Raw genomic sequence first — 25178 nt, 5'->3', positions numbered from 1 at the left:
CCATAGACTGGATATATTAGTAACATAAACTCGCGCTTAGACGAAAGAGTGTTCAAAAAACATTCAAATGATACACAAATATACAGGATCGTATTTAAGATTCAGTTAACAAATAACGCCAGGAAGATTGATCATGCAAAAACACGTAACAATATCATGAGCTATATAACATAACGTAACATAACATATTATGTTATGATGAGCGTTAATAACGTTAATAACGGCCGAGAGTGTTCTTTGCTTTACCAAGAAGGTAAGTGAGCAGCAGGTGAGTGATGTTGTGAATGCAGAGACTCTTATCAATCCACCGCGAAACAAACTTAATACACTACATGAAACAAACCACAACGAAGGAGGTGCACACGGAGCACGTGTCCGGGTCGAAACTCATTTTCCTGCCTTTTCCTGTAGTTCCGCCAAAACGGCTGGATCTAAACAAACCCAGCAGCTGGTTTACTACGCGTCTCTAATTATAGACTCTGTAAAATAGGTCCCAATGCCTCAGGTTTTTTATAGCCTCTCTGTAAGTCACAGAGGCCACTTGCAGTGAGTACTTTTACAGATCATACCTACTACTGCATACTTTAAGTAACATCTTTGAATTCAGGGCTAACTTGTAACAGTAGGCTATTTTGTACAGTGTGGTATAAGTACTTTTACTTAAGCTAAGTAAAGGATGTGAATACATCACCAACAGCAACGATGGCGTCCATTTCAATTGACTTTCACTTTTAAGTGTTTATAATTGGACTCATGAGGCATGTTGGATATAACCTGTTCTTAAATCTTGAATGTTACTTAATATGATGACATCTGTCTGGAAAACCATGTAAACAAATGCAAAGAAAATGACTGTAATTTATAATGAATACTTTATTCAATGCTATTAATATGATTATTATACAGAGTGAGTGGCTTTTTGTGATTCACTCTCCCGTACAACCACAGAAGCAAGAATCATCCTGTTCCACATAATCATGCAGCTGCAGTTTGTCCAGCTAATTATCATTATCCAAGCGCACAACCAAACCGATCTCTACCCTGACCGAGGATGTGTCCTTTTCTGGCCCCTCTGGGGTCCCTAGCTGACAGAGAGACTGGCTGGAAGCAGTAATCTCCATCGTCTTAATGGCACAGCCAACACTCTCTCTGGCAGTGAAAAGGGCTGTTATTGTAGTCCATCAGTGGGAAGGTGTTGGAGCGGTCATCAAGTCTCTTGTACTTAGCGATGACCATGCACCTGGCTGCTATAGTGCACACCCCGAGCTGAACTTTTGAAAAAAGATCCAAACCCAGCTAGGCAGGGAGCTGCTGACTCACTGGCTGCATTACTCTTGATTTCCTTCTCTGGTTCTTCCAGGAGAAACTACAGAGAAGTTTCCACAGTCTCTAGAACCAGGAGCGTAGCACTGTGCTCAAGCCCCAAGAGCTCTGGCTGCTTTGTGTCACCTGCAGAGAGTGGACACCGGCACAAGTTTACAGCGGCTTGCTGAACAGGGATTTGAGGAAGGCTCCACATCCTCCTCTGCTCCTTGGTGGATGACCTGCAACCTTGTTACCCTCTTTTTGTAGTCATTTTGTGTCTCTTTGTAGGTGTTTTGTGTTACTTTGTAGCCATTTTTGTTCTTTGGTTGTTTTGACCTTTTACTTTTGTAGTAGTTTTATGCATCTTTGTGGTCATTTTGAGTCTCCTTAACTTGTCTCCTTAAGTTGAGAAGAGGTCCGTTGTAAGACTGTAACTTTTGACCTTTCCTGATACATTTCCTTATTTTTTCATTATCTGGATTTTATGCAGTCTTATGTGTGTGCAGATAAATACATTTAAATGATTTAGATATAATGAAACAAGACAGTAGTCATTGATTCTTGAACTTTTCTATATTTGAATCTACTATGTGCAATGCTGTAGCACATTATGAAACAGTTTCTGAGTTTCTAGCTATCGGCTTCCACCAAGTGGTTGCTAGTCTTCCTGGGGTCCCAGAGACACACAAAAACAAAAACAATAAAAAAGCAAACATAAGCAACATAAATCAAGCAAAAACAAAATAATGGGAGAAATACAGGAGACTCAAGTTCCAGGCTCCCAGTTCTTGTATTGTGTGTCCGTCTGTTCATACTCCTTTACAGTTGGTGGCAGTATTGCACCAATAAGTGTAGCAGTCATAAAAACAAAAGAAGTCTCTTCCTGTTTCCTCACCTGCTTCCTCTGGTACCGCTGGGAGCTGCTGAGTGTGGATTGTAGTGTAGGCTGTCTGCTGTTAGGTTTCTTAGTGAAAAGGGTTCACCACCTTAGTGGAAGAAGGATTTCACAGTATGGCGTTAAACCTCACCATCAACACAAGCAACCCGCCTCTAGGTGAGTTGCAGCCTGCGGCCCCTGAATAAATACTTCTTCAATGAGTCTTGTGCATTCACATGACAGCCGGCTAGCTAGCTCTTAGTTATGTTACGTGTCACCCTAACAAATGAGACAAACTCTATTTTTAAAATCTTCCCCTTTAATGTGTATTTGCAAAGCTGTGTCCAAGAAAGTAAAAGACACTGGACCAATCATTAGGATTTGGTTGATAGTGTCTACGGAGGACATGAAGACAACAGTCAAATGAGACAATATTAAAAGTTAATTTTTTTGTTTTTGGAAACCAGCCGAATTGAATAATTAATGTTTGCAACTCGAAACATTGGAAAGAGCTACGAAGCAGCCAAGTTATTTATTTAGCAAATAAGCTACGTCTGTAACTTGACCTATATATGAATCAACATTGACGGTATGTCCATATATGTTCAAATGGGCTGTGTATGAAGATAGCTAACAAGCTAACTTTAGCTAGTGTGTCGTCGTGGCAGTCAGAAGCACAATATGTGGACAGTTTGTTAAAATGTCCCTTTTAATGACAGCAGCTATCCTTGCAGTGTTCACGTCCACTCTTCAGCTTTCATCGTGGGATGCCTATAAACATGACCAAAGTTATTATGAACTTGGAAATGCACATGGACAAATCATACACGTACACTATGGATCACTTGACATGCTGACATTAGCGAAACCTGGTTAGCTCAGCTTGGTGGTTTAGGTTTAGACATATGCAACGTAAGGTTACATGTAGCTAAAATGTATCTAGCGGTGTATTTTATTAGTACCAGGACAGTTTATTGTGTCGTGTTCTTTACAGCCTAAACAAAGCTTTCCCAGGGCTAGTGTGCCAATGCTTTGTGCCACGATGAGCTAATCTATTGACTAGCTTTGACAGCTAAATAGCGCCCCGTGCGTTTGTAGTGGATACAGCTGGCTGATGCAAGCGTCCTGAAACGTGTAGTTTTGGATGGAGAGTGCATATCTCTTGCTCTCTGATTTCTGTTTAATTGGCTTGGCTCCAGCACTCGTCTTTGAAAGTGGAAAACTGGGCAGGCTTGTTCAGTGTTTCCCTCTGTAGAAGTGAATTGCAATTCAGCCCAACAGGTAACAGGACCAGTTCAACTGGTTCATACCATAATGTCTGTAAGGGATTGCCAGTACAGGTGGCTGTTCTGTGCTGAAGACACTTTTTTGTATGAAAGTGAAAATCCTCTTTCACAATCAGAAGTATGTCCAGTTTCCTTTGACTTAACACTTCTAGATTCTGTAAACAAAGTTGACTGAAGCTGGTTGACTAAGCCATGTTTACCCAGACTCGCAACAAACACAGAATTTTCTCCTCTGGCCTGCAGGAGCGCTTCTGGCAGCAGAGCATGTGAAGGCCAGTGTGCAGGTATCAGTGGAGGAAGGCAAAGACACCCGACTTCACGTATCCGAGTAGGTGACATAACTGTTTGAAATTGCTGAATGAATTAAAAGGAATTCTTCAACCCAAAAAGGATCATTTGTACATCAATTACTCACCCCCTGTTAACTCGAATTCTTGAAGAAAATTTAGTTTTTCTCGCATGCTTCCACGGTGAATGAAGAATTCAAAAACAGAAACGTTCTTGATGAATTGAAGTAAATGAGGGTCTGTGTTTAACAGCACCAACACAATATCAAATAACCCGTTTACAAACTCTCAAACAACTTGTGCAATATATTCCAAGTCTCATTTTCAGGCTCACGCTGGCGCAGGTGCGCTACTTGTTTTTTATGCGGAAGTGGAATTGTAAGGTTGTATCAAACATGCATTTATGTTGATGAAACTTGGATTGTACTGCAGGAGTTGTGTGAGTTTGTAAACTGATGTTTTGATATAGTTTTGCTGTTAACAGCAGCCCCCATTTACTTCAATTAATGAAGACCTTTTTCCGTTTTTGGATTCTTGGTTCACCGTGGAGGCATGCGAGAAAAAAGTTTTCTTTAGGAATGCACGGTAACACGGATACATAAACATAACATAAAAGATCATTATATGGGTGAAACGGTGTACTGTAGAAAATGTTTGTGAATTTATAGGATGTGAAATCTTGGTGCTTTTTATTATTCCTCATTTATTTCTGCTTTGTGTTCGCTCTCCTTCCCTCAGTGCGATCCAGTTCAATGATGCCAACTCTATCTGTCGGTACTTGGCCCGGGTGGCTCCTGCTCTTGGACTCTACGGGGCCAACATGATGGAGCAGACTGAGGTGTGTGCTTGTGTGTTAGAGGTTTTCTGTTCTGTTTGGCAATCCTTTTCCTCATTTGAGATTCTGTCTGATATCTGCAGGTGGACCACTGGCTGGAGTTCAGTGCTCAGCGTCTGTGTGGTCAGCCTGGGTTGAGCGTAGCGCTGGGTGATTTGGATAAGGCCCTTTCTCTGCGGACCTTCCTGGTTGGACATGCTGTCACCCTGGCAGACCTGTCTGTCTGGGCTGCTCTCAAAGGTCAGTACCATGCAATAAGTACTAGTTTGGATCTCTGCCATGGTCCCTGTTTGTTTTATTCTGTTTGGTCATTGCACTGTGGACTTTCTTGTGAAATGCAGCACTACAGGTTGTGGTTGTTTCTGCAGGTCACGGGGAATGGCCCAGCCAGGGCAAATCCTTCTCCCACGTCAATCGCTGGTTCTCTTTCCTCAGCTCGCAGGTTCCCTTCACTGCTGTGGGAAACAAGTACGCCAGTAAGAAAGCTCCAATGAGCAAGTCCAACGTAAGTGTAAATTCAGACATTAACAAGTGTTTTAATGTTTATAAAGTTTGGAGAAAAAGATCATCAATGTGAAGTCAGACAAGGCTAACCTTAAGAAATAACACAAGCTTTTTGCATTGTCATTAGTCGACTAATCGTTGCATCTTTACTGATCAGGAACTAAGTTTTGTTTGACCTCACTTGAACTCGCTACAGGTAAAAAAGTAACAGAATAATGAAACGAATGCAGCGGTCTTGTTGTATTCCTGACTGTTTGTGTCTCTGATCGACAGTCTGATGAGAAGAAGCAAGACCTTGGTAAGTTTGTGGACTTGCCAGGAGCAGAGATGGGCAAGGTGGTGGTTCGATTCCCTCCTGAGGCCAGCGGGTAAGGCTTGATCTGGAGTTTTGGAAAAGTTCAGATTATACATGGTCATTTAGTACCTTTCTAAAACGGCGACCATTTTTTTTGTCTCTCTGTGGCCAGATACCTGCATATCGGCCATGCCAAGGCTGCTCTGCTCAACCAGCACTACCAGGTCACATTTAAAGGCAAGCTCATCATGCGCTTCGATGACACTAACCCTGAGAAGGAAAAGGAAGACTTTGAGAAGGTAAAACGCTTTAAAAAAACAAACATGTGACTTAGTTATTCTTTTCATACCATCTGTAAGAAACCAGAAGCGATACTGTCTTTTCGTCATTTACATAATAAATTCTTTCTGCATGTCTTTATTGCTCCTCAGGTGATCCTGGAAGATGTTTCCATGCTCCAGATCCATCCAGACCAGTTCACCTACACCAGCGACCATTTTCTGACCATAATGCAATATGGTGAACAGCTGCTTACTGAGGGCAAGGCCTACATTGACAACACACCGCCTGAGCAGATGAAGCTGGAGAGAGAGCAGCGCACAGAGTCCAAATGCAGAAACAACAGTACGCCCGGGGAAACATGAAATGTTTATCGGTCACAATAAATGTTGAATTTCTGAAGCTACAACTTCTCTGTCTCTGTGTGTGTAGCTGTGGAGCAGAACATGAAGATGTGGTCGGAGATGAAAGCCGGGACAGCGAGTGGTCAGACCTGCTGCATGAGGGCCAAGATCGACATGAACTCCAACAACTGGCTGCCTGAGAGACCCCACCCTCTACCGCTGCAAGAACACTCCTCACCCTCGCACTGGCAGCACGCACAAGTACTTGACTTAAAAATATAATATTTAACATTTACGCATTAAAATGTCTAAAAATGACGAGACCTATGTTAAATATTTTGTTGGGTAGCGTCAGAGAAACACTGATTTTCTAATCGTGAAACTGTTTTATCGGTTTAAATCACCTGGTCCGTTTGTTTTGGAGAGAAAGTGACATCTGTGGATCATTCGGCTCCCGGTAAAGAACTTGTGAGCGATGAACAATGAAGGAATCTTAACAGGGAGAAGCTGACGCCACCAAACTCTGTCATTTGTTATTGTTTTGATTGAGAGACCTCTAGTGGTTAAAAGGGTTAGGGTTATTGTGTATTTAAATAAATCTAGGGAGGGGCGATAAAACATCCAAGAATTTTCACATCTGGAGTATTTTCATCAAATATTGGAGTATTCAAGTATCCACTGTTGAAACTGCCCCCTTCCTTTCTTCCAGAGTCTACCCAACATATGACTTTGCCTGTCCCATCGTGGACAGCTTGGAGGGTGTGACCCATGCTCTGAGAACCACCGAGTACCACGATCGTGACGAGCAGTTCTACTGGATCATCAATGCTCTGGGCCTCAGGAAGCCCTACATCTGGGAGTATGCCCGACTCAACCTCACCAACACAGTGCTCTCCAAGAGGAAGCTCACCTGGTTTGTGGACCAGGGATACGTCGATGGATGGTGGGTCGAGTTTGCTTTATTTGGTAACTGATGCTTAGTAATGTTACTATCTGGAACGTATAAGGTGTCTATTTCTTCGACTCCTTCTGGGTGGTCCCCCTGTCCCCCAATCCTCCCTGTATTCCCCCACTTCCACTCTTTATTTTTTACTTTTTTTCCCTCTCTTCCCCTGTGTTCTCTTTGAACTTTTCCCATCTCATCCTCCAGGGACGACCCTCGCTTCCCCACTGTCAGAGGAGTCCTGAGGAGAGGAATGTCTGTGGAGGGTCTGAAACAGTTCATAGCAGCCCAGGTAAATCTGTCATAGTTGGAACAATCTCTCTCTGAAACAAAGACGGGAGTTGATGATTGCAGATAAAGAATATTTGACATTAAAATGTATTGTTTGTTATGGATGTATAGCTTCCCTATTGTATCCATAGAGTGCAAAAAGCTTCTGTATCAGTTTTTCTTTTATCCGCCTCCTTTTAGGGTGGCTCACGGTCAGTGGTGAACATGGAGTGGGACAAGATCTGGGCCTTCAATAAGAAGGTACGTTTTTCTTCTTTGTCTTCTTTATCTCGGCCAGATTGTATGAACCTAAATGTATACTTAAATAATGATTTTAACCTTTATTTAAGCATGGTCTGCATTGTTGTAACAGTGTACCAATAACAAAGGTCCTTCAGTATAATTGTATCTTGGAAGATACAACTGCAGACCATTTTGATGTACTAATATTTGTATAATGTGCGAGTTTTCAAGATTAAAGTTTGACCTGGCTTGTTTGTATATGTAGGTAGAGAAAGAGGGGATATCATGAGCGAATATGACACTGTCTGTGATTGACAGAAGTCCACTGCTGGCATGGCTTCTTTCTGCTTTGCTGTTCTCATTCTGTTGAACGCTTTCATTTGCTACCTGGTTTCCTGCCTCATTAAACCCCACCCTCAACCTCCATATCACCCCAATAACACTGAAAACCTCAAAAAGCAAACCAGCTGCATTATTTCATGTCCCACATTTGATTGTATTCATGTTTCATTGTCCCCATTTCCATCCGTCTGGACATCTGTGTCGCTTCCTCTGTGTGGTTTTCCTCGCTGGCACTTGCTGCTTTAACCCAGAGTAAATTCTTTTTACATAAACAGAGATAGTATACATATCTAATGCTAGGGAAAGAAGAGAGTTTCAGACCTTAGTTTGAATTAAAAGACAGTCAGGTTGAGATTTAGGAACAAGTTTCGGCGCCATATGCATGTTCAACTAACCCACTCCTCCCTGCCCTCTTCAGCCCCTAAATATATTTGAATTTGCTGTAACAGCAGCTCATGTTTGAATGTGTTTACAGACATTTTTCACAGTTGTTTGATTACATTGGGCCAATATTTAGTAAAAGCCTGAGTTCAGTGAACACAGCTATGAATGTTATTAAGTCCTAGTCATTCAGAATAATACAAGAATATCAAACCAAATGAAAAATAACAGACATTGTGTTTTCCATTTAGCTTTTCTATCTAAATCTTCAACTTTTGTACCTGTGTGACCATTTAAAGCAGTGGTTCTCAACCTTTTTTTGGGCCAGTGCCCCCCTATCCATTATCCAGGTCCCTCTGCTGATGTTAGCTCTGCTGATGTTAGCTCTGCTGATGTTAGCTCTGGTGATGTTAGCTCTGGTGATGTTAGCTCTGCTGATGTTAGCTCTGCTGATGTTAGCTCTGCTGATGTTAGCTCTGGTGATGTTAGCTCTGCTGATGTTAGCTCTGCTGGTGTTAGCTCTGCTGATGTTAGCTCTGCTACTACGAGCAGCCAGAGTGCAGCTCGTCTGCTGCTGGTCCAAGTCCCGACCAGAGTGTTAGTGTTTTAACATTAATTCAGATTAGTTGTATTCATGGTGTATCTTTGGAATAACATTAATGCTTTCGAGCAGTGGTGGCTGAGGGGGACGGCACTTGTTTTTGTTTTTCAAGCTCAGCTCAGCAAAATAAAAATAAAAGTCTAAAAACACACAATGTTAACTTTATCCAAACGCACTCGACTCGTCCTTTCAGCTCGTGCAGTTTGGCATGTTACGTGCTGTAATGCAGCTCGAGAGCCTTTTCCATGACCGCAAGCGCGTCCACACAAACACTGGCCTTTTACTTCCACAAAGAGATAATCGTTCGTCCATTTCTCCTGGAACATTCCGCATCCACCTTTCTCTTTGTTACACTCGCCATGCTGCGTTCACTGATGTCAATGACCGTCTCGTTTTATATTGAAGTTTTTGACATGACGTGACCACGTGATGACACGTTCCACTCGTGTTGTGTTCAAGGACCTTGACCTTTGCCAAGAAAAACAGTCAGTCGCCGGTTATATTTTATATCTGACTAGATTTGGATAAATCTTTTTGGAGTAGATTTTTTGCGTGTGTTTATGAATTACCTCGTGGTAATCCATTGAGAACCCCTGCTTTAAAGGTTCAGTGTGTAATTCCGAGCCACAGAAATAGGGAGCAGTATTTCACCTCTAAACTGGGTCCATACAATCTCTAACCATTAGATCGATAGATAGATACTTTATTTCTCCCGAGGGAAATTCAGGATAATTATATTTTAGTTGTAGTAGTTTGGCACATTGATTTGTATTCTAATTTATTCTTTATATTGTGTATTGCATTTACTCCTGTGTAATGCCAGTCAGTGGGCAAAATTGGACAAAACTGCTCAGAGCCGGTCAGAAAACTCTGCTGTCTTCTAATCTTCACGTGGAGCTGATCATCTGTGTTTACTGGGCACTGATGTTAACCGGGGCTGTAGTCCGTGCAGTGTTTCCCCTAGATTTACTGCTTTGGAGGGGCGCTCACCGTGCGACGGGAGGGTGGGATTGCGTGCGCGCGGGGAGATTGTATTTCTATTAAGTTCTCCCCTCTCCTTTCTTCCGCTGTGTGTGTGTGTGTGTGTGTGTGTGTGTGTGTGTGTGTGTGTGTGTGTGTGTGTGTGTGTGTGTGTGTGTGTGTGTGTGTGTGTGTGTGTGTGTGTGTGTGTGTGTGTGTGTGTGTGTGTCAGCTGCGAAGCCCTGCCCTTCGCAAAACGGAGGAGAGAATGTGAATGCGCAAAGTAGACAGTAAACACTGAAACGTGCACAGAAATTAGATCAATAGCATAAGGGTGTGAAAAGTGAGTTGTGAATTACAAAAATATATATATTTTTTTTAATTCGAGAAAAAACAAAAACACCTTGAATTAGGCAGGGCGCTGCCAACGGAACACAGAGACGTTTGACACAACGTCAACACTGTTACCTCTTCACACTCTGTTGATGATGTTAGTTCATTGTTTTAATGTTTTAAGTCTTCTGGCACATCTTACACATTGAACCTTAAAAAAACAATAGACAACTCTTCAACTCCCCCCCCCAGCGTTTCCGAGTGGTATTGTTGTTGGTGCAAAACAAACGCTAGATTTAAAATGTTCAGATCCTCTTAGCGACTCTTTGTCTTTTAAAAGCGACTAGCAACACATTTATCGACTTCAGACAATCAGGGAAAAAGCAAGAAATATATTTAAATATATTACATAATGTAATTCATTCCCAATGCTGCTCAGAATATTCAGTCCACGGCTCTTCTGCCAACTGCATTGAGTCTTTCCCTCTCCTCTTGCGCCGTAAGCAGGCAACCCGACGCAAACGCTAAGCTTTATGCAAATAAATGAACGTTGACGTCGTCCATATGTGTATGAGCACATGATCTTTTGCAACTTTTGGAGCTAGTTCTAGATACATTCAGAGTTGGCAACACTTGCACAGGACACACTACATTTATGTTTTCCACATTGACTTTGGTTGTTCTACTGTCCGCCATTTCCGCTACTGGGGATAGTAACTGCAAATAACTTGCATTGGTACTCCTTATTAACTGGAGATAGCAACCGGGAATAAGCGATATCCTCTATTTGATTGCACAATTGTTGACGCACTTCCTGTGTGCCGTAAATGGAGCCTTCATTATCCGGGAGAACGCACCTGGTGGCAGACAGCATTGCATAGTGAAAGCATTAGGCTCATAGTGAGCCAATCTAAACCCCAAAGCTGTCATTATTCTGCAGTCCTTACATGGTGCAAGCAACACTTCAGCAACACTTGTTTATTGCCATTTTAAAGGAAAGTTTGTTTACTGGAGCCCCGCCCAAATGGCAGTGATTAGCCACGTGTATTTGGTTTGTGGCTGAAATGACTAAATTTCACTATGTTATAGTTTTGGTGCCATTTTGTTATTTTTATTGGATTTATAACGACCATTAGATCCCTAGAGTACTCAATTGCATTATGGTTATTTATGTATCTGTATTGTGGATTGGGATTCCTTAGCCTGGTGGATAATGTTGCTGCATAACAGACTAGCGTGAAGTTCTCTCAATACGAGAGTAAAACCCAAAAGTGGCTAGAGGTGGGAATTCAAGAGACAAACAAAAACAGGAAGTTGTAACAGTTGTGTTGAGGACGAAGCGGTGAGGGGAAATAATGTAAACGTTCCATTCTATGTAAATGTGTCTACCTCTTCCCTCTCTCTCTTCCTCCTTGTTCCCTCCTTGTATCTGACATTAAACAGCATCTCACTCTTCTGTTTCCAAGCTGCCAATTAGCTGTCTGAAGGTACTCCTCCTCCACCCCCTCCTCCACCTCCTCTTGCTCATTTTCACCCACTCCCTTCCTGCTTTCATTATGGGCTGATTTATCTAATAAGCTTCACTGTTTTACCAGCCAATGAGTTATTCAGAGTATATATAGTGTATCCAAATAATATTTGGTTACCTATCAAAGAGCAAAGGGAGCAGAGTTTTGTGGCAGGGAGTGAAAGAGACATGTCTTTTAGCAAGACGCTGGGACTCTCTTCCAGCTCCCAGGTGCTGTTTGGCAGCATGGGGGCAGCACAGGAGAAATAACAGAATTGAATGAGGTGATTGGTGAACTAGTTATTACCTCTGAATTGGCTTCCTATGTGAAAACTCGTCTTGTGTCATGGTACCATAATAAGTGTGATGGATACTGTCTTGCACACAGTGTTGTTGTTGTTGTTTACCTGTTTGTTGTGTTCATCGCTTCCCATTCTCCGTCCTCACTGAATCAAACTGATTGTGAACTATGTTGAACGTCAACGTAGTGAGCTTTAAGGTTTTGAAGACTTCAGTGTAGATGTGGCTGTTAGAAGTGGAATGGAGGTGTTGAAGAGACATTTTTGTGAGTTCAATTTTCTACTTTCACATTTACATCCTGACCCTGGAAGAATGATAACGGCAGGATGTCATGGTAGCTTCTCAATACAGGAAATGGTATTTGGCTTTACCCAACTCCAAACCAGTCATAGGAATATTTTGGACTACTACTATGGTAGACAGGATGCTCCGCTCTGCAGCTCTTCTGTGAGTGAGGCTGATTTATAACCCACAGAGTAAGATGGCTATATTGTCGAGAAGGATTTTCCAAATGCAGGTTTAAGAATCCAACAAAACAGACTGGTTACATAAAGTGCAGAATATAGTTAAAAGTTGACGGTACATCACTAGAGAAAGTATCGTATCAAATCAAAGCTCACGGGTTAGTGCTCTTCCTCACTTAATGTGTTCCTTCTCTCCATCTGTTGAGACGTTCCATCTTCTTATATCCACCTAATTTAACTTGTTCAATCCTTTTATGTGAGATTTAAAAAGTATTTCATGCTTTTTATTTCCTAAATCACCACAAATAAACTGATCAAAATGTAATAATTATATTGTGAAATAGCATACAAAAAAGTGTTTCTGAGTTTAGTAACTGTTTCCATTCCATCCATTTTAGAAGCAGGGATAACTATTGTTCCCACTGCGGCCTGCATACTGAAAGTGTCTACGTCTGTTGTGAAGTGGTGTCCGTCCTCTTTGTGATCTTCTGGTGTAATCTAAACAACATTGCCCCTGTTGGGCTGGTGTTTGTCTGCTTTTTCTTGGATAATCTGCAAATCATTCAGCATCAGTTGGGCTCTTAAACACACACAAGCTGGCTGGTAAAATAGTGAGAGCGGAGGTGACTGAATAAGCAGCTGGAGAAAAACTTGTCTCACTAGTTTCCTGCATACGATCATGATTCACTCGTGAAATTCGCTTTTCTTTCTCAACTCGTCTTTCTTCTTGTGCGTCTTCCTTTTTTTTATCTGTCACTCACTGAGCTGGTATTTTTGGTTTGTTTTCAAATAATGTTTTTTTTATTAAGTTGCTTCATTTTCTGCTTTGTCCTTTCATTACTCAGCATTTTGTTTTGTAGAGATTGTTAAAAGATAGTCTGACGTTTCTTTTACTGACCTGTTTGTGTGTATGTCTTGATTTCATGTGTGTGTGTTAGGTTATTGACCCGGTGGCTCCCAGGTTCACAGCTCTGTCCAGCTCCTATGTGGTTCCTGTCTCTGTCTCAGAGGCTACAGAGGAGGTCAAGGAAGTGGCCAAACACCCCAAGGTAAGAGCTCTCTCATCGTGTTTGGATGTCACAAATTGTGCAGTTTCACCCTGGAGGAGATCTGAATGATCAAAAGTTGCTCAGCAGTAGAAGGTTTTTAAAAACATTGTGAGGATGCTACTTTTTACCATGATATTGGTTTGGTACGCTTGGGTATTCGGGCTATTTATTGGTAAAGCATAATACTAATAATATTACGGAGTCAGGGGAGGGGATTCCGAGAACAACTAAGAATTTCCAAGATTAAAGTTGTAAATTACAAGAAGAAACACACACACACACACACACTGGTCACAGGGAGCTTTTAGAAGTCATTGTAATCTCACTCATTGGTACCACATGCAAGTGCTGAAGTCATTTCTGTTTCCATCCAGAACGCAGAGGTGGGCATGAAGAAGGTTTGGTACGGACCTCGAGTTCTTGTTGAAGGAGCCGATGCCGAGACCTTCTCAGAGGGAGAGATGGTCACCTTCATCAACTGGGGCAACCTCATCATCACCAAGATCAACAAGTATGTAGCAGCATTGCTCATCTAATCCATATTGTTTTTGAGAATCACGTGGTGTTGCATTAAAGTAATGATATACACTCTTCCTCCCCGCTCAGAGGGGCCGATGCTAAGGTTGTGTCCATGGAGGCTCGTCTGAACCTGGAGAACAAAGACTTCAAGAAGACCACAAAGATCACATGGCTGGCTGAAACAAACAGTGCCCCCCTGCTGCCCACCATCTGCATAAACTACCAGCCTCTCATCTCCAAAGCCATCATCACCAAAGAAGACGACTTCAAGGAGTACATCAATAAAAACAGCAAGGTCTGTTCGTTATCTCACGGCATGCATCGCATTTGTCATTTTTAAATCTTTTTGTTTTGGTTCATTGTCTTATTCTCACCTTCTCAGTTTGAGGAGAAGATGCTTGGCGATCCTTGTCTAAAGACCTTGAAGAAAGGTGACGTCATCCAGCTCCAGAGGCGGGGCTTCTACATCTGTGACCAGCCTTACGAGCCTGTCAGGTGAGGGAAAAGACTTGTTTGTTTTTTTGAACTACTTCAGTTCACGGAGATCAGTAGTGTTTGTGTCTAACTGTGGTTAACATCCACAGTCCTAACAGCTGTAAGGAGAGTCCCTGTGTGCTGCTCTACATCCCTGACGGACACACCAAGGAGATGCCGACTGCTGGGTCCAAGGACAAGGACAAGAGCAAGAGCCAGGCCTCCAGCAACACAGTGAGAAATAAATTATCTACCAGTGACCTTTATCCTCAATTCAATCTGTAAATCAGACTTGTTATCAGTGTATAAGACCCTAAATAATCCAACAGCAGCTACAGCCCCAGCTCAAGTCAACCTGTTGATTATTTAGACACTAGTGCACTCTGATTGTTTGTTTCTTAGCATCCTCTAGTTGTGGATGTAAAATTACTGATCTAGACTGGTCTGGTCTCTTTGGGACATCAACAGCAGGAACCTGAGAATATTGTGATTACTAACTGGCCTGTCCAGTAATACAAAGATTGAGCAAATTATAGACAGACTAAGAATAGATGAGAGTCCAAATTAAAAACACCAGTAGAGCCTGTTTCAAAGATAGAGGAACACTCATCTCTGATGGCTGATATACACTGTCACTTTCTGTTTCTAAACCTGCCTTACCTCTCGTTTTAGCCTGCCTCTACTCCTGCCAAGGCCGCCTCTACTCCTGCCAAGGCCGCCTCTACTCCTGCCAAGGCCGCCTCTACTCCTGCCCCAGTGCCTGCCTCAACCTCAGCCGGTGACTTATTCTCGGGCATTGTAGCACAAGGTGAAGCTGTCCGTCAGCTAAAGGTCGCCAAGGCTCCTAAAGACGAAGTTGACAAGGCAGTTCAGCAGCTGCTTTCTCTAAAGGTACGTCAACTGTGCGCAATAAAACCAAATAAAACTCTTAACTTTACAGAAGATCTGCAATCTCATTCTTACTCTCTCTCTGTGCAGGCGCAGTTTAAGCAGCAGACGGGTACGGACTACAAACCAGGCATGGCTCCTCCCACATCTGCTCCAGCTCCGCCCACCACAGCAACAGACTCCTGCCTCCTGTCCTGTTGGCCCGCATCACCCAGCAGGGCGAGCTGGTCAGGAAACTGAAGGCAGAGAAGGCACCTAAGGTACGTGGACATTTTTCCAATTACTAATCGTGTCCAAATATTCTTGTCCTGTCACTGTTCATGTCCTCATCCGTCAGCACTCTCGCCCGAGTCGTCTGTCCGTTCATTCATGTCGCACCGATTGATTCGTCCAGTCATTACTCGTGTCCTCATCCGTTGTCCAGTGAGTTCTCATGTCCATAGTCGTTTTGTGTAGTTGCTCGCTGCTCGTGTCCCAAATCATTTGTCCCGTCATTGCGCATGTCCCCACGTTGTTTGCATGCCAGTCAAGTTTATCCTTCACTACCTGCAACAATGAGCTGGTTTGTTGATGGTACCAGGACCAGATTGATGTGGCAGTGAAGCAGCTCCTCGCTCTCAAAGTGGAATTTAAAAAGCTGACTGGTCAGGATTACAAACCTGGGATGGCCCCTTCCCCTCCTACGTCCTCCTCTGCTCCTTCTCCTGCGAAAACCACCACCTCCTCTTCCTCCTCGGGCCTGTATGAGCGTGTTTCTCAACAGGGGGAGAATGTGAGAAAACTGAAGTCTGAAAAAGCCCCCAAGGTATTCTTATGCAAAATTGCACACAGCAGAGATGTAGTGATAGAAAATAATATCAAATGTTTGGTCAGCTCCACCTGCCACAACCTGCCAAACTCCTCTATTAAAATCAAACATTTCTCCTGTTTCTAACATCAAAATAACTCTGGACTCGGATTCCACCAGCCACTGCGGGAGGTGCCGGGGATTGTGGTTTTATTTTGAATTTAATGAATTTATTACAGGAAAATGCAAAATTACAAGTCTTATTAGAATATATGAGAAAGGGAATCCCAGAGATGAATAGAACAGATGTTAAGAGTGCGTAAACTAATAACATTAATAATACAATGACACTTTTGGTTAAAAATAGATCCGGTGTAGTTGTAACAAGTTATTTTATTCATCAGTATTTAGATTTTCATTATCACAATATTAATTAATAATAAAAATCTATTATGCACATGAGCTCTCACAACAGTGTTTATCCATGACAGGATTATAATAAAGATGTCATTTGAGTTACAGCATACTTGTCCGTGTGTCCTCAGGACCAGGTGGATGCAGCAGTGAAACAGCTGCTGGCCCTGAAGACAGAATACAAACAGACCACAGGCCAGGAGTACAAGCCTGGAGCAGCGCCGGTCCAGAAAGCAGCAGCCCCCGCCCCAGTGCAGAAAGCCCCCGCCCCAGTGCAGAACAGTCCTGCTCCTGCTGCCACCGACCTCTATGAGAAGGTTGCTGAGCAGGGAGAAGTGGTCAGGAAACTTAAGGTTGAAAAAGCCCCCAAGGTGAGACTATAACAGATGTGTTGACTACTACCATCTACTACCAGTGTTTCAGAGTCGTTATATTGTTGAATAGCCCTAACACTGTTTCCGCTGCGATGATTTAATGGTTCTCTTGTTGCTGGCTCTTCAGGATCAGGTAGATGCTGCAGTGAAGCAGCTGTTGGCTGCAAAGGCAGAGTATAAGCAGCAGACCGGACAGGATTACAAACCAGGAGTACAAGCCCCAGTTAGCAAAGCCCAGACCCAGTCCAGCTCTCCCCCGCAGGCCCAGGAACTGTTCTCACAGGTGTCCCAACAGGGAGAGCTAGTGAGGAAGTTGAAGTCCGAGAAGGCCCCCAAGGTAAGGAACCAATCACAGAGTGGAGATAAATACACAGCTAGTACTGGAGAGGGAAAAAAACTAACTTTTCTTCCATTTCAGGACCAGGTGGATGAAGCCGTGAAGACGCTCCTGGACCTGAAGACCAAGTACAAGACGCTTACCGGACAGGAGTACAAACCAGTGGCTGCTGCCGGAGCCACAGGAGGAGAGGACAAGAACCGCAAGGAGAGGGAGAACAAGTCTGAGAAACAGGGAGGAGGAGGACAAGGAGGAGGGAAGAAGGGTAAAGGAGACAAAGGCGGCCAAGGCAAGGAGGCGTCAGGAGGAGCAGGAGGCTCTGGAGAGGGTCAAGGACCCAAGAAACAAACGCGGTGAGAGACTGGAAACTGATATAGAAGTAGAGAGGTTAAGAAATGGATAAACTCGCCTTTTTCTTCCTCTGGTAGAAGCTGAAAAGTTACCAGCAAACACAATGTTTAGTAACAAAGGGAAGACTCCATAATGGCGAGTTGTTACAATAAATACTGTGAACATCATTAGAAGGATACTGAGGAACAAAATGTTATTTTACTTTTTGCATCTGACGTCAACTTTTCTACTTTGAACTCTTTCTTTCCGTCTCTCTAAGTGCAGATTCAACTTTTCGCGTCATGATTTTCAAAACCTGTTTTCTGTTTTATTTTGGCTTCTCTTGCGTGAAACTATTTCTCCCTCATCTCACATTTGGAGCACGGCTCTGCGGACTGAAGTTAGATGTATGGCGAGATCATAGGCAGTCACTTTTGGTTGTACTGAAATGATTTGGCAGTCAAAATGTCTGAGCCAATAAAAAAACAAAAAAAACTGAAGTGTCTTCTCAGAATTCTGTTTTTGGCACGTTATAGTTTGTTGAATGAGATGCTTCCTAAGCAAGACGCATTGTTTTGTATGGAGGTGTTGAATTGTTACCACAAAACACTTAACATGCAGTTACTGGCAGTTGATGGATAGTTTTATTCAAACCTTCCGAAGCCGTGAGTGTTTTTAGTCTTTAAAACAAATACTGGAGCGATGACACGTTGTGAAGGCATACTTGGATTTCTTACGTGGACACTGAAGATGTTTTCATACGTAAAGGACTTTTACGACTGAAGAGGTTTTGTTTTTGTGTTCAGATTTGGTGAGTGTGTTTTTCATCTGCTTGATCAGTGCTTGTCGTCTGCTGTCGGCCTTGAGGTTGAAATTTGATCGCTCTGTGATAGTGCTGCACTACTAATATATATGAAGATCTATATTCTGCATGGTTTTCTATCCATAGTAAATAAGAACACATCAGCACTTAAACCCTGAAGACCGGCTGATGTTGAAAAGGTTTTAATACAAGATGCAAAAAGTACAATAAAAACTTCTGTTCCTCAGATGAAGACTAATAATCATGATCCAATAATGGAGATTCTAATTTTGGTGCAGCTCTATCTCTTTTTTTTGTCAGTTATGTCGTGCTGGCTTCATAGCTACTGATGTGAGCTTTGAGTTGCATGGCTGTGTGTGTGTGTGTGTGTGTGTGTGTGTGTGTGTGTGTGTGTGTGTGTGTGTGTGTGTGTGTGTGTGTGTGTGTGTGTGTGTGTGTGTGTGTGTGTGTGTGTGTGTGTGTGTGTGTGTGTGTGTGTGTGTGTGTGTGTTTTTATTATTTTATGCTTTTTTATTGAGTTTAACAAGGAACAGTTCAACAGAACAGTGCATTATAACCTCCATCCCAGACAGCTAAACGGGACATTCAACAAAAACACTGATCCTTCAATAATAATGATAATACATATTACATTCAACCAAATTAAAAAAGTCAGTCATACCTAAATACACGTGAAACGCAAGTATGTTCATTTATCATATGAAATTAAGTAAAATGTTGTTTGCACTAAATGTAAAGATGAGTTTAGGGTAACCAGTCATAGGAAGCTGCATCCTGTCCCATAATTCCACTCAGAAAAGTGCTTCCCCCCTTTATAGAAGTAAGTTCTTCAGGTAAATCTAGAAAAGGTGACCAAACCTTCAAAAGCAGCTCATATTTCCCTGTCAAGACAGATTGTGATCTTTCATGGGGGAGTGTGTTAAACAACTCTCTCTAGCAGAGAGGGTAAGACAGTAAAGTCTTGTGCAGGACGCATGGCAGGGTGTTTTCTTGTACCTGCACCTAGACTAACCAGGCATTAAGCATGTCCGGACATATTGTGTACGTGTTGTGGCAATTTCCCCAGATTGCTCTGCTACTGTATTTTGGCACTACCGTCTTTAGATTGAAGATAGTATAACATTGAATAATACTCTTATACAGTAAAACAGCCAATCTTTGGATCCAAAATAACTGTTCCACTTCTTAAAACACATTTACACTTAAAGTAATATGTATTGTACTGTAGTGCTTTGCAGCACACTAACGTGGCTGTCTGTCTCCTGACAGGTTGGGCTTAGAGGCCAAGAAAGAGGAGAATCTGGCTGACTGGTACTCTCAGGTGAGTTACTCCAATCAAAAAGGTTTCTACTTCCAGAAAAGCCATTAATAACAGTAAAATGCCGTGTTTCTTTTGATAACCCCGCTCCTCCCGTCCAGGTCATCACTAAAGCAGAGATGATAGAGTACTATGATGTCAGCGGCTGCTATGTGCTGCGGCCCTGGGCCTATTCCATCTGGGAGGCCATTCAAGTCTTCTTTGACCGGGAGATTAGGAAAATGGGTGTGGAGAACTGCTACTTCCCCATGTTCGTCTCTCAGGCGGCTCTGGAGAAGGAAAAAACCCACATTGAAGACTTTGCTCCAGAGGTAAAAGGACTGCCGATGGATTAAATAACATAATAGAAATAAAAAATACCAGAAGTGCAGCTCAACAATCATTTAATGGTGATGTCATCTTTGTCAGGTTGCCTGGGTAACCCGGTCAGGGAAGACGGAGCTGGCAGAGCCCATCGCTGTGAGACCCACCAGTGAGACAGGTCTGAACCACAGCTCTTTAGACCAAACTATAGATACTATATATAGATATATATCTATGCAGACAAATACAATGATGAACATGCACAATATTTAAATAGCTTTTTAAACATGTATTTAGTTTTGAATGCAGGGGTCGCTGTGGTTTTTCTGTTTGGTATGAACCTGTGGTCTGTTTTGCTTCAGTGATGTACCCCGCCTACGCTAAATGGGTCCAGTCGCACAGAGACCTGCCAATCAAACTCAACCAGTGGTGTAACGTCGTGGTCAGTACCCTCCTACTGTCACATCTGCTCCATCTTCATCTGCAATATCTGTTCTACACCTCTTACTTCTACATCTCTGCTTTGTAATTACAAGCTTGTTGAAGAAAATAGGTACACAGAAGCCACCCTGAAGTCTTTTCTCTCCCTGCTCACCTCTTTCTCTCCCCCACTTCTTCCTCTTTAGAGATGGGAGTTCAAACACCCCCAGCCCTTCCTGAGGACCAGAGAGTTCTTGTGGCAGGAGGGACATACAGCCTTTGCCACCAAAGAGGAGGCAGCTGAGGAGGTAACATCCCCGGCAACACTGCCTTACAAATAACACAAGCACTCCTCTGTCCTTTAATGAAATACACAACAACTGTTTGTATCAGTGCTGATATGCAGAATAGCGCAGTACATTTACAGTACCAAACTTAGCATAAAGTCCAAAATATTATATTATATTGTCTTTGTACACGTTCCATATTTGTAGGTGCTTCAGATCCTGGATCTGTACGCCAGGGTGTATGAAGAGCTGATGGCCATCCCCGTGGTGAAGGGGAGGAAGACTGAGAAGGAGAAGTTTGCAGGAGGAGATTACACCACTACTGTGGAGGCGTTCATCTCTGCCAGTGGCCGAGCCATTCAGGTGCTGTAGTTCACTGGATCACTTCATTTGATTCTTTCATAACACAATATTACCTTTAATTTCTATAATGAGCTGCAGAGAAACCTACAATAATTCATGAAAATGATTCTCCACTTTTTCACACAAGCAGTCAGACAGTGATTGGTTAGAGGTTTTAGAACACAGTAAACATTGCACTGTAAAAATCATGAAGTCATTTTGCCTTTGTCGTTGCTTTGTGCTTCCTCAGGGTGCTACATCTCACCATCTTGGTCAGAACTTCGCCAAGATGTTTGAGATCATGTTTGAGGATCCGAAGAGGCCGGGTGAGAAACAGCTGGTTTTCCAGAACTCCTGGGGAATCACAACCAGGACCATCGGTGTCCTCACCATGGTCCACGGAGACAACATGGGACTCGTACTGCCACCCAGGGTGGCCTGCCTCCAGGTACACACACACACACACACACACACACACACACACACACACACACACACACACACACACACACACACACACACACACACACACACACACACACACACAACTGATAAATGATACGCCCATTAAGCCCAAGAAACCTGCTTTTTTATCCTTTTCATAGATTCTTACAAAAAATAGCATAAAGCAATATATGGTTAAAAATGTCTCTTCTCCAGGTTGTCATCATCCCATGTGGGATCACTGCCTCGCTGCCGGAGCAGGACAAAGAGGCACTGATGGCCCAGTGCTCTAAATACCTGAGCAGGCTGCTGGATGCTGGCATCAGGGTGAAGAGTGACCTCCGAGACAACTACTCCCCAGGGTGGAAGTTCAACCACTGGGAACTGAAGGTCAGGAACAATGTGATGACAGTAGGGGTCGTAGGAAGTGCTTTACCTGAAGGCCTTGACAATGACCTCATGTTTCTCTCTCTGTGTTGTTTCTATCTGTGTCTCTCGTCCAGGGAGTTCCTATCCGTCTGGAAGTGGGTCCTAAAGATATGCAGCTGCGTCAGTGTGTCGCAGTGAGGAGAGACTCGGGCGCCAAGGGGACAATTCCAGAGGCTGAGGTGGAGAAGAAGCTGGTCGCCATGTTGGAGGACATCCAGAACTGCCTGTTCAAGAAGTAAGATGCAGCTCTACACACCAGGGCTTTTTATTCTCGTGAAGATATCTCAAGAGCTCCTGCAGGGAATTTCTTCAAATTGGACGAAGACATCCATTTGGACTCACGGATGAACGGATTTTCAGTTGGTGGTCAAAGGTCAAGGTCACTGTGACCTCACTAAACGCATATAATTCAAGAAGTCATAAGCAAATGATTAGACCAAAAACAAAATCTAATTGAGATTATTTCGACTGATATTGCAATTGCGTTATGATTTGTGGTATTGGAAAGAATGATAATGTTCAGATCCTTATTTTCATTGAAAAACATATTTAAATTATTTTGTTTTGATTTTAGCGGAGATCTGTACCAAACTACGGGTCTGTAGAATATGATTTGTAGGCCAGGACATCTCTGCAGCACCACAAAATGTAATTTTAAATGGTATTTAGACTCACATTTAGCCTTTAACAAATATTTTGAAAACACTTGCTAAAGATTTGATTAATTATGACAATTTCACACGAATAAAGGATAAAATGATGAAGTGATGACATATTGGACCAACATGGATGTAATATGTAAATCAATGTAATGTCTCACTCAAAGGATTTTAAGTGTCATGCGACATATTCACACGCAGTCAACTGACCCTCCTATTCTCTTGTTGTTTTGACCTTTATTCACAAATACCAATTACATAAACCCGTGTTTTTAATATAATACACTTCTGTTTGATCTATGTAAGACATATATGGTCAGAATTGCTTAAAGTCTTAAACCTAACGTAGTATAGTGTTCATTTTGTCAGCCATGTTTTTTGTCTAAGCCCTGTGTCAAATGTCCTGGTTAGTTTTTATTGTTGATGCCGTCTCGTCATTATTTTTGTCTTAGAAGGGAAGAAAGATGTTACCCAACATATTTAGTCTGTTTTCATTAACAAATTCACTTTGTGGTTTTGTGGTTGGCATATCTGTAAATTATAGCTCCTATAATTAATATTTTTTTATAATAATGTATCAAATAGTGTGAAATGTGTAATCCTTGTGATGAACCTACAAAGGATTATTACTGCAATCTGCCGCTCCCCTCGGCTTTACAGAGCTTTATATTGCGGCTGGATCGATGTGTAAAGAAGCTAAACTGTTTGCTAAGACGTGAGCCATCGACTTAAATGTGTCAATGTTGCTTAATAACTTGTTCCTGCTGGCGCCCAAAGTAAATCTGTTATTTAAAATCACCCTGTTTCCCCACCAGCTGGGGGCAATATTGTGTTAGAAATGACGCACACAGACTGACAGATTCAGCTGTAAATGAGAACACAGAATTACGGCAAAATGAAGAGACACTGACCTGGTGCCCATAAACATACAAGAGAATTAATCAAAGCGGATTATGTGTGCGTTTTGTCAGAGCTTCAGATGACCTGAAGAGCAACATGGTGACTGCAGACACAATGGAAGAGTTCCAGAAACTGTTGGACCAGGGCAAGGTGTGTAACACAAAACATATTCAGCACAAAACATCCCACCGTCCTCACCTGAGTAAATAACTGATGATACGTTGATCTTGCTTCATAGATGGTCCAGATCCCGTTCTGTGGAGGAATTGAGTGCGAGGATGGGATCAAGAAAATCACTGCCAAGTACGTCCAACATGTCTGACATGTTAGAGTTAAAGCTGTAATCAAGTCGCCCACATCATTATCTCAACACGTGATGATGAGTCGCCATCAAATGTACCTATACAATAAGTAGTGTGTCACATTATGCAGACACTGGGTGGAAAACAATTCACGGTTTACTGAGTTATTTTTAAAGTACTATTATAATTTGTCCCATTGACATCTGGTTTTGGAAAATACAAAATATTTGTTATTCCTGCACAATTTCACCTCAGCGGGGTATGACCTGAGGAAAATTAAATGTCAAACAGTTTTTTCCCATTTTCAATTTAATATGGTCATATGACTTCCATACGAGTATGTGAAAATGAGGATGCAAATTGAATTATTCCATTTTAATTTATATTTTATGTGGAAAATAATAATGCTATTGTGGAATTACATTTTCATTTTTAAGTTATCATTATAATTATAGGCTTCCATAGATTTGAGTGCTTTCATTTCAACATTTGCTTGGTTCTCCTGTAGGGACCAGGACCTGGAGCCTGGAGCTCCATCCATGGGAGCCAAGGGACTCTGCATCCCCTTCACACCCCTGAAGACATTGCAGCCGGGTCAGATGTGTGTCTGCGGCAGGGAGCTCGCCAAGTACTACACCCTGTTCGGACGCAGCTACTGAACACCTGCTCTGCTGATGAACATCGCAGTGGAAAAGAGCTTTCCTACATTCTCTCATGCATTTCTCTTTCTCTGCTCTCCTGTGAGTGTATAGGGTAACAGGGGTATGAGGTTACTGGACTGTGGTATTTGAAAATGGAAATATGTTTGTTTGTTTTTTTAACATCCGTTAACATTGTTAGAATGCACCTGAAAGAAAGTGAGAGGAACAAATGTACTCCTAGAAGTCCGTTATGAGGGAAAATGCTGTTAATCTCCTACATTGTTCATTAAAATAAGATTAAATCTTTCCTATCGTTTCAGAATTTATATTTTTTTATAACTCCCTACTTAAAACTGTCAGGGGACAAATCTGATTAAGTTAGTTTAAGTTTCTGTCAGCACTGCGTCTTTTTGAAATCTGGAAAAACTTAAATTTAAATCCTGATGGGGAAAAGAAATCCTGAGAAGCGCACCATCTACTGCCGTCTGGGGAAGTATCTTCACCTGCCAACAGTCCCATCTCTTGCAGCCAAACTGTCTCAGGAACTCTGCAGGTACTCAGGCTTGTAGTCGGGGTTTTATTCTCATCTTCATCAGCCTCCTCTCTCTGTATGACTGGTTACAGTAAGTGGCTCATGATTCACAGCTTAGCATAAGTTCCTTAGATCCACCACAGCTGTGAGCAACTGTACATGGTTAATGGTCAGTAATGTAGTTTTCTGTCACTACTCTCTCATCAAAGAACTCTACAACTTGTCTATAATAAAATAATTTCCATGGCAA

The 25178-nt window shown here is 42.4% G+C and overlaps 2 protein-coding genes across 4 annotated transcripts in view; one reads left to right on the top strand and one right to left on the bottom strand.

Annotated features, from left to right (window-relative positions):
* Window positions 1-2350, bottom strand: part of tdp1 (tyrosyl-DNA phosphodiesterase 1) — an 11414-nt gene extending 9064 nt beyond the window's left edge. The window contains exon 1 of one of the 3 annotated variants that reach the window (XM_029456644.1): window positions 2201-2350. The gene's annotated coding sequence lies outside the window, so the exon portion shown is untranslated. Of the gene's footprint in view, window positions 1-246; window positions 429-2200 lie in introns of those variants that run through there. The other 2 variants (XM_029456635.1, XM_029456628.1) reach the window with 2 other exon arrangements.
* Window positions 2189-25178, top strand: eprs1 (glutamyl-prolyl-tRNA synthetase 1). The gene is given in 37 exon segments (XM_029456616.1): window positions 2189-2359; window positions 3712-3796; window positions 4494-4593; window positions 4674-4830; window positions 4959-5095; window positions 5368-5462; window positions 5562-5688; window positions 5821-6013; window positions 6101-6201; window positions 6203-6273; window positions 6722-6955; window positions 7163-7247; window positions 7427-7486; window positions 13295-13405; window positions 13780-13916; window positions 14012-14219; window positions 14307-14419; window positions 14509-14632; window positions 15071-15289; window positions 15377-15482; window positions 15485-15546; window positions 15867-16091; window positions 16619-16858; window positions 16989-17198; window positions 17280-17551; window positions 19621-19672; window positions 19771-19980; window positions 20078-20150; window positions 20335-20414; window positions 20599-20700; window positions 20887-21042; window positions 21272-21469; window positions 21682-21855; window positions 21969-22129; window positions 23525-23603; window positions 23692-23756; window positions 24264-25178. Coding segments are annotated over 37 exon segments (5016 nt in total). The 5' UTR covers window positions 2189-2316; the 3' UTR covers window positions 24415-25178.

Source organism: Cottoperca gobio, chromosome 3 (genome assembly GCF_900634415.1).
Source record: "Cottoperca gobio chromosome 3, fCotGob3.1, whole genome shotgun sequence".
Taxonomy (NCBI): Eukaryota; Metazoa; Chordata; class Actinopteri; order Perciformes; family Bovichtidae; genus Cottoperca; species Cottoperca gobio.
The sequence above is the reverse complement of the archived record's forward strand: the minus strand, read 5'-3'. Positions and strand labels throughout refer to the sequence as shown.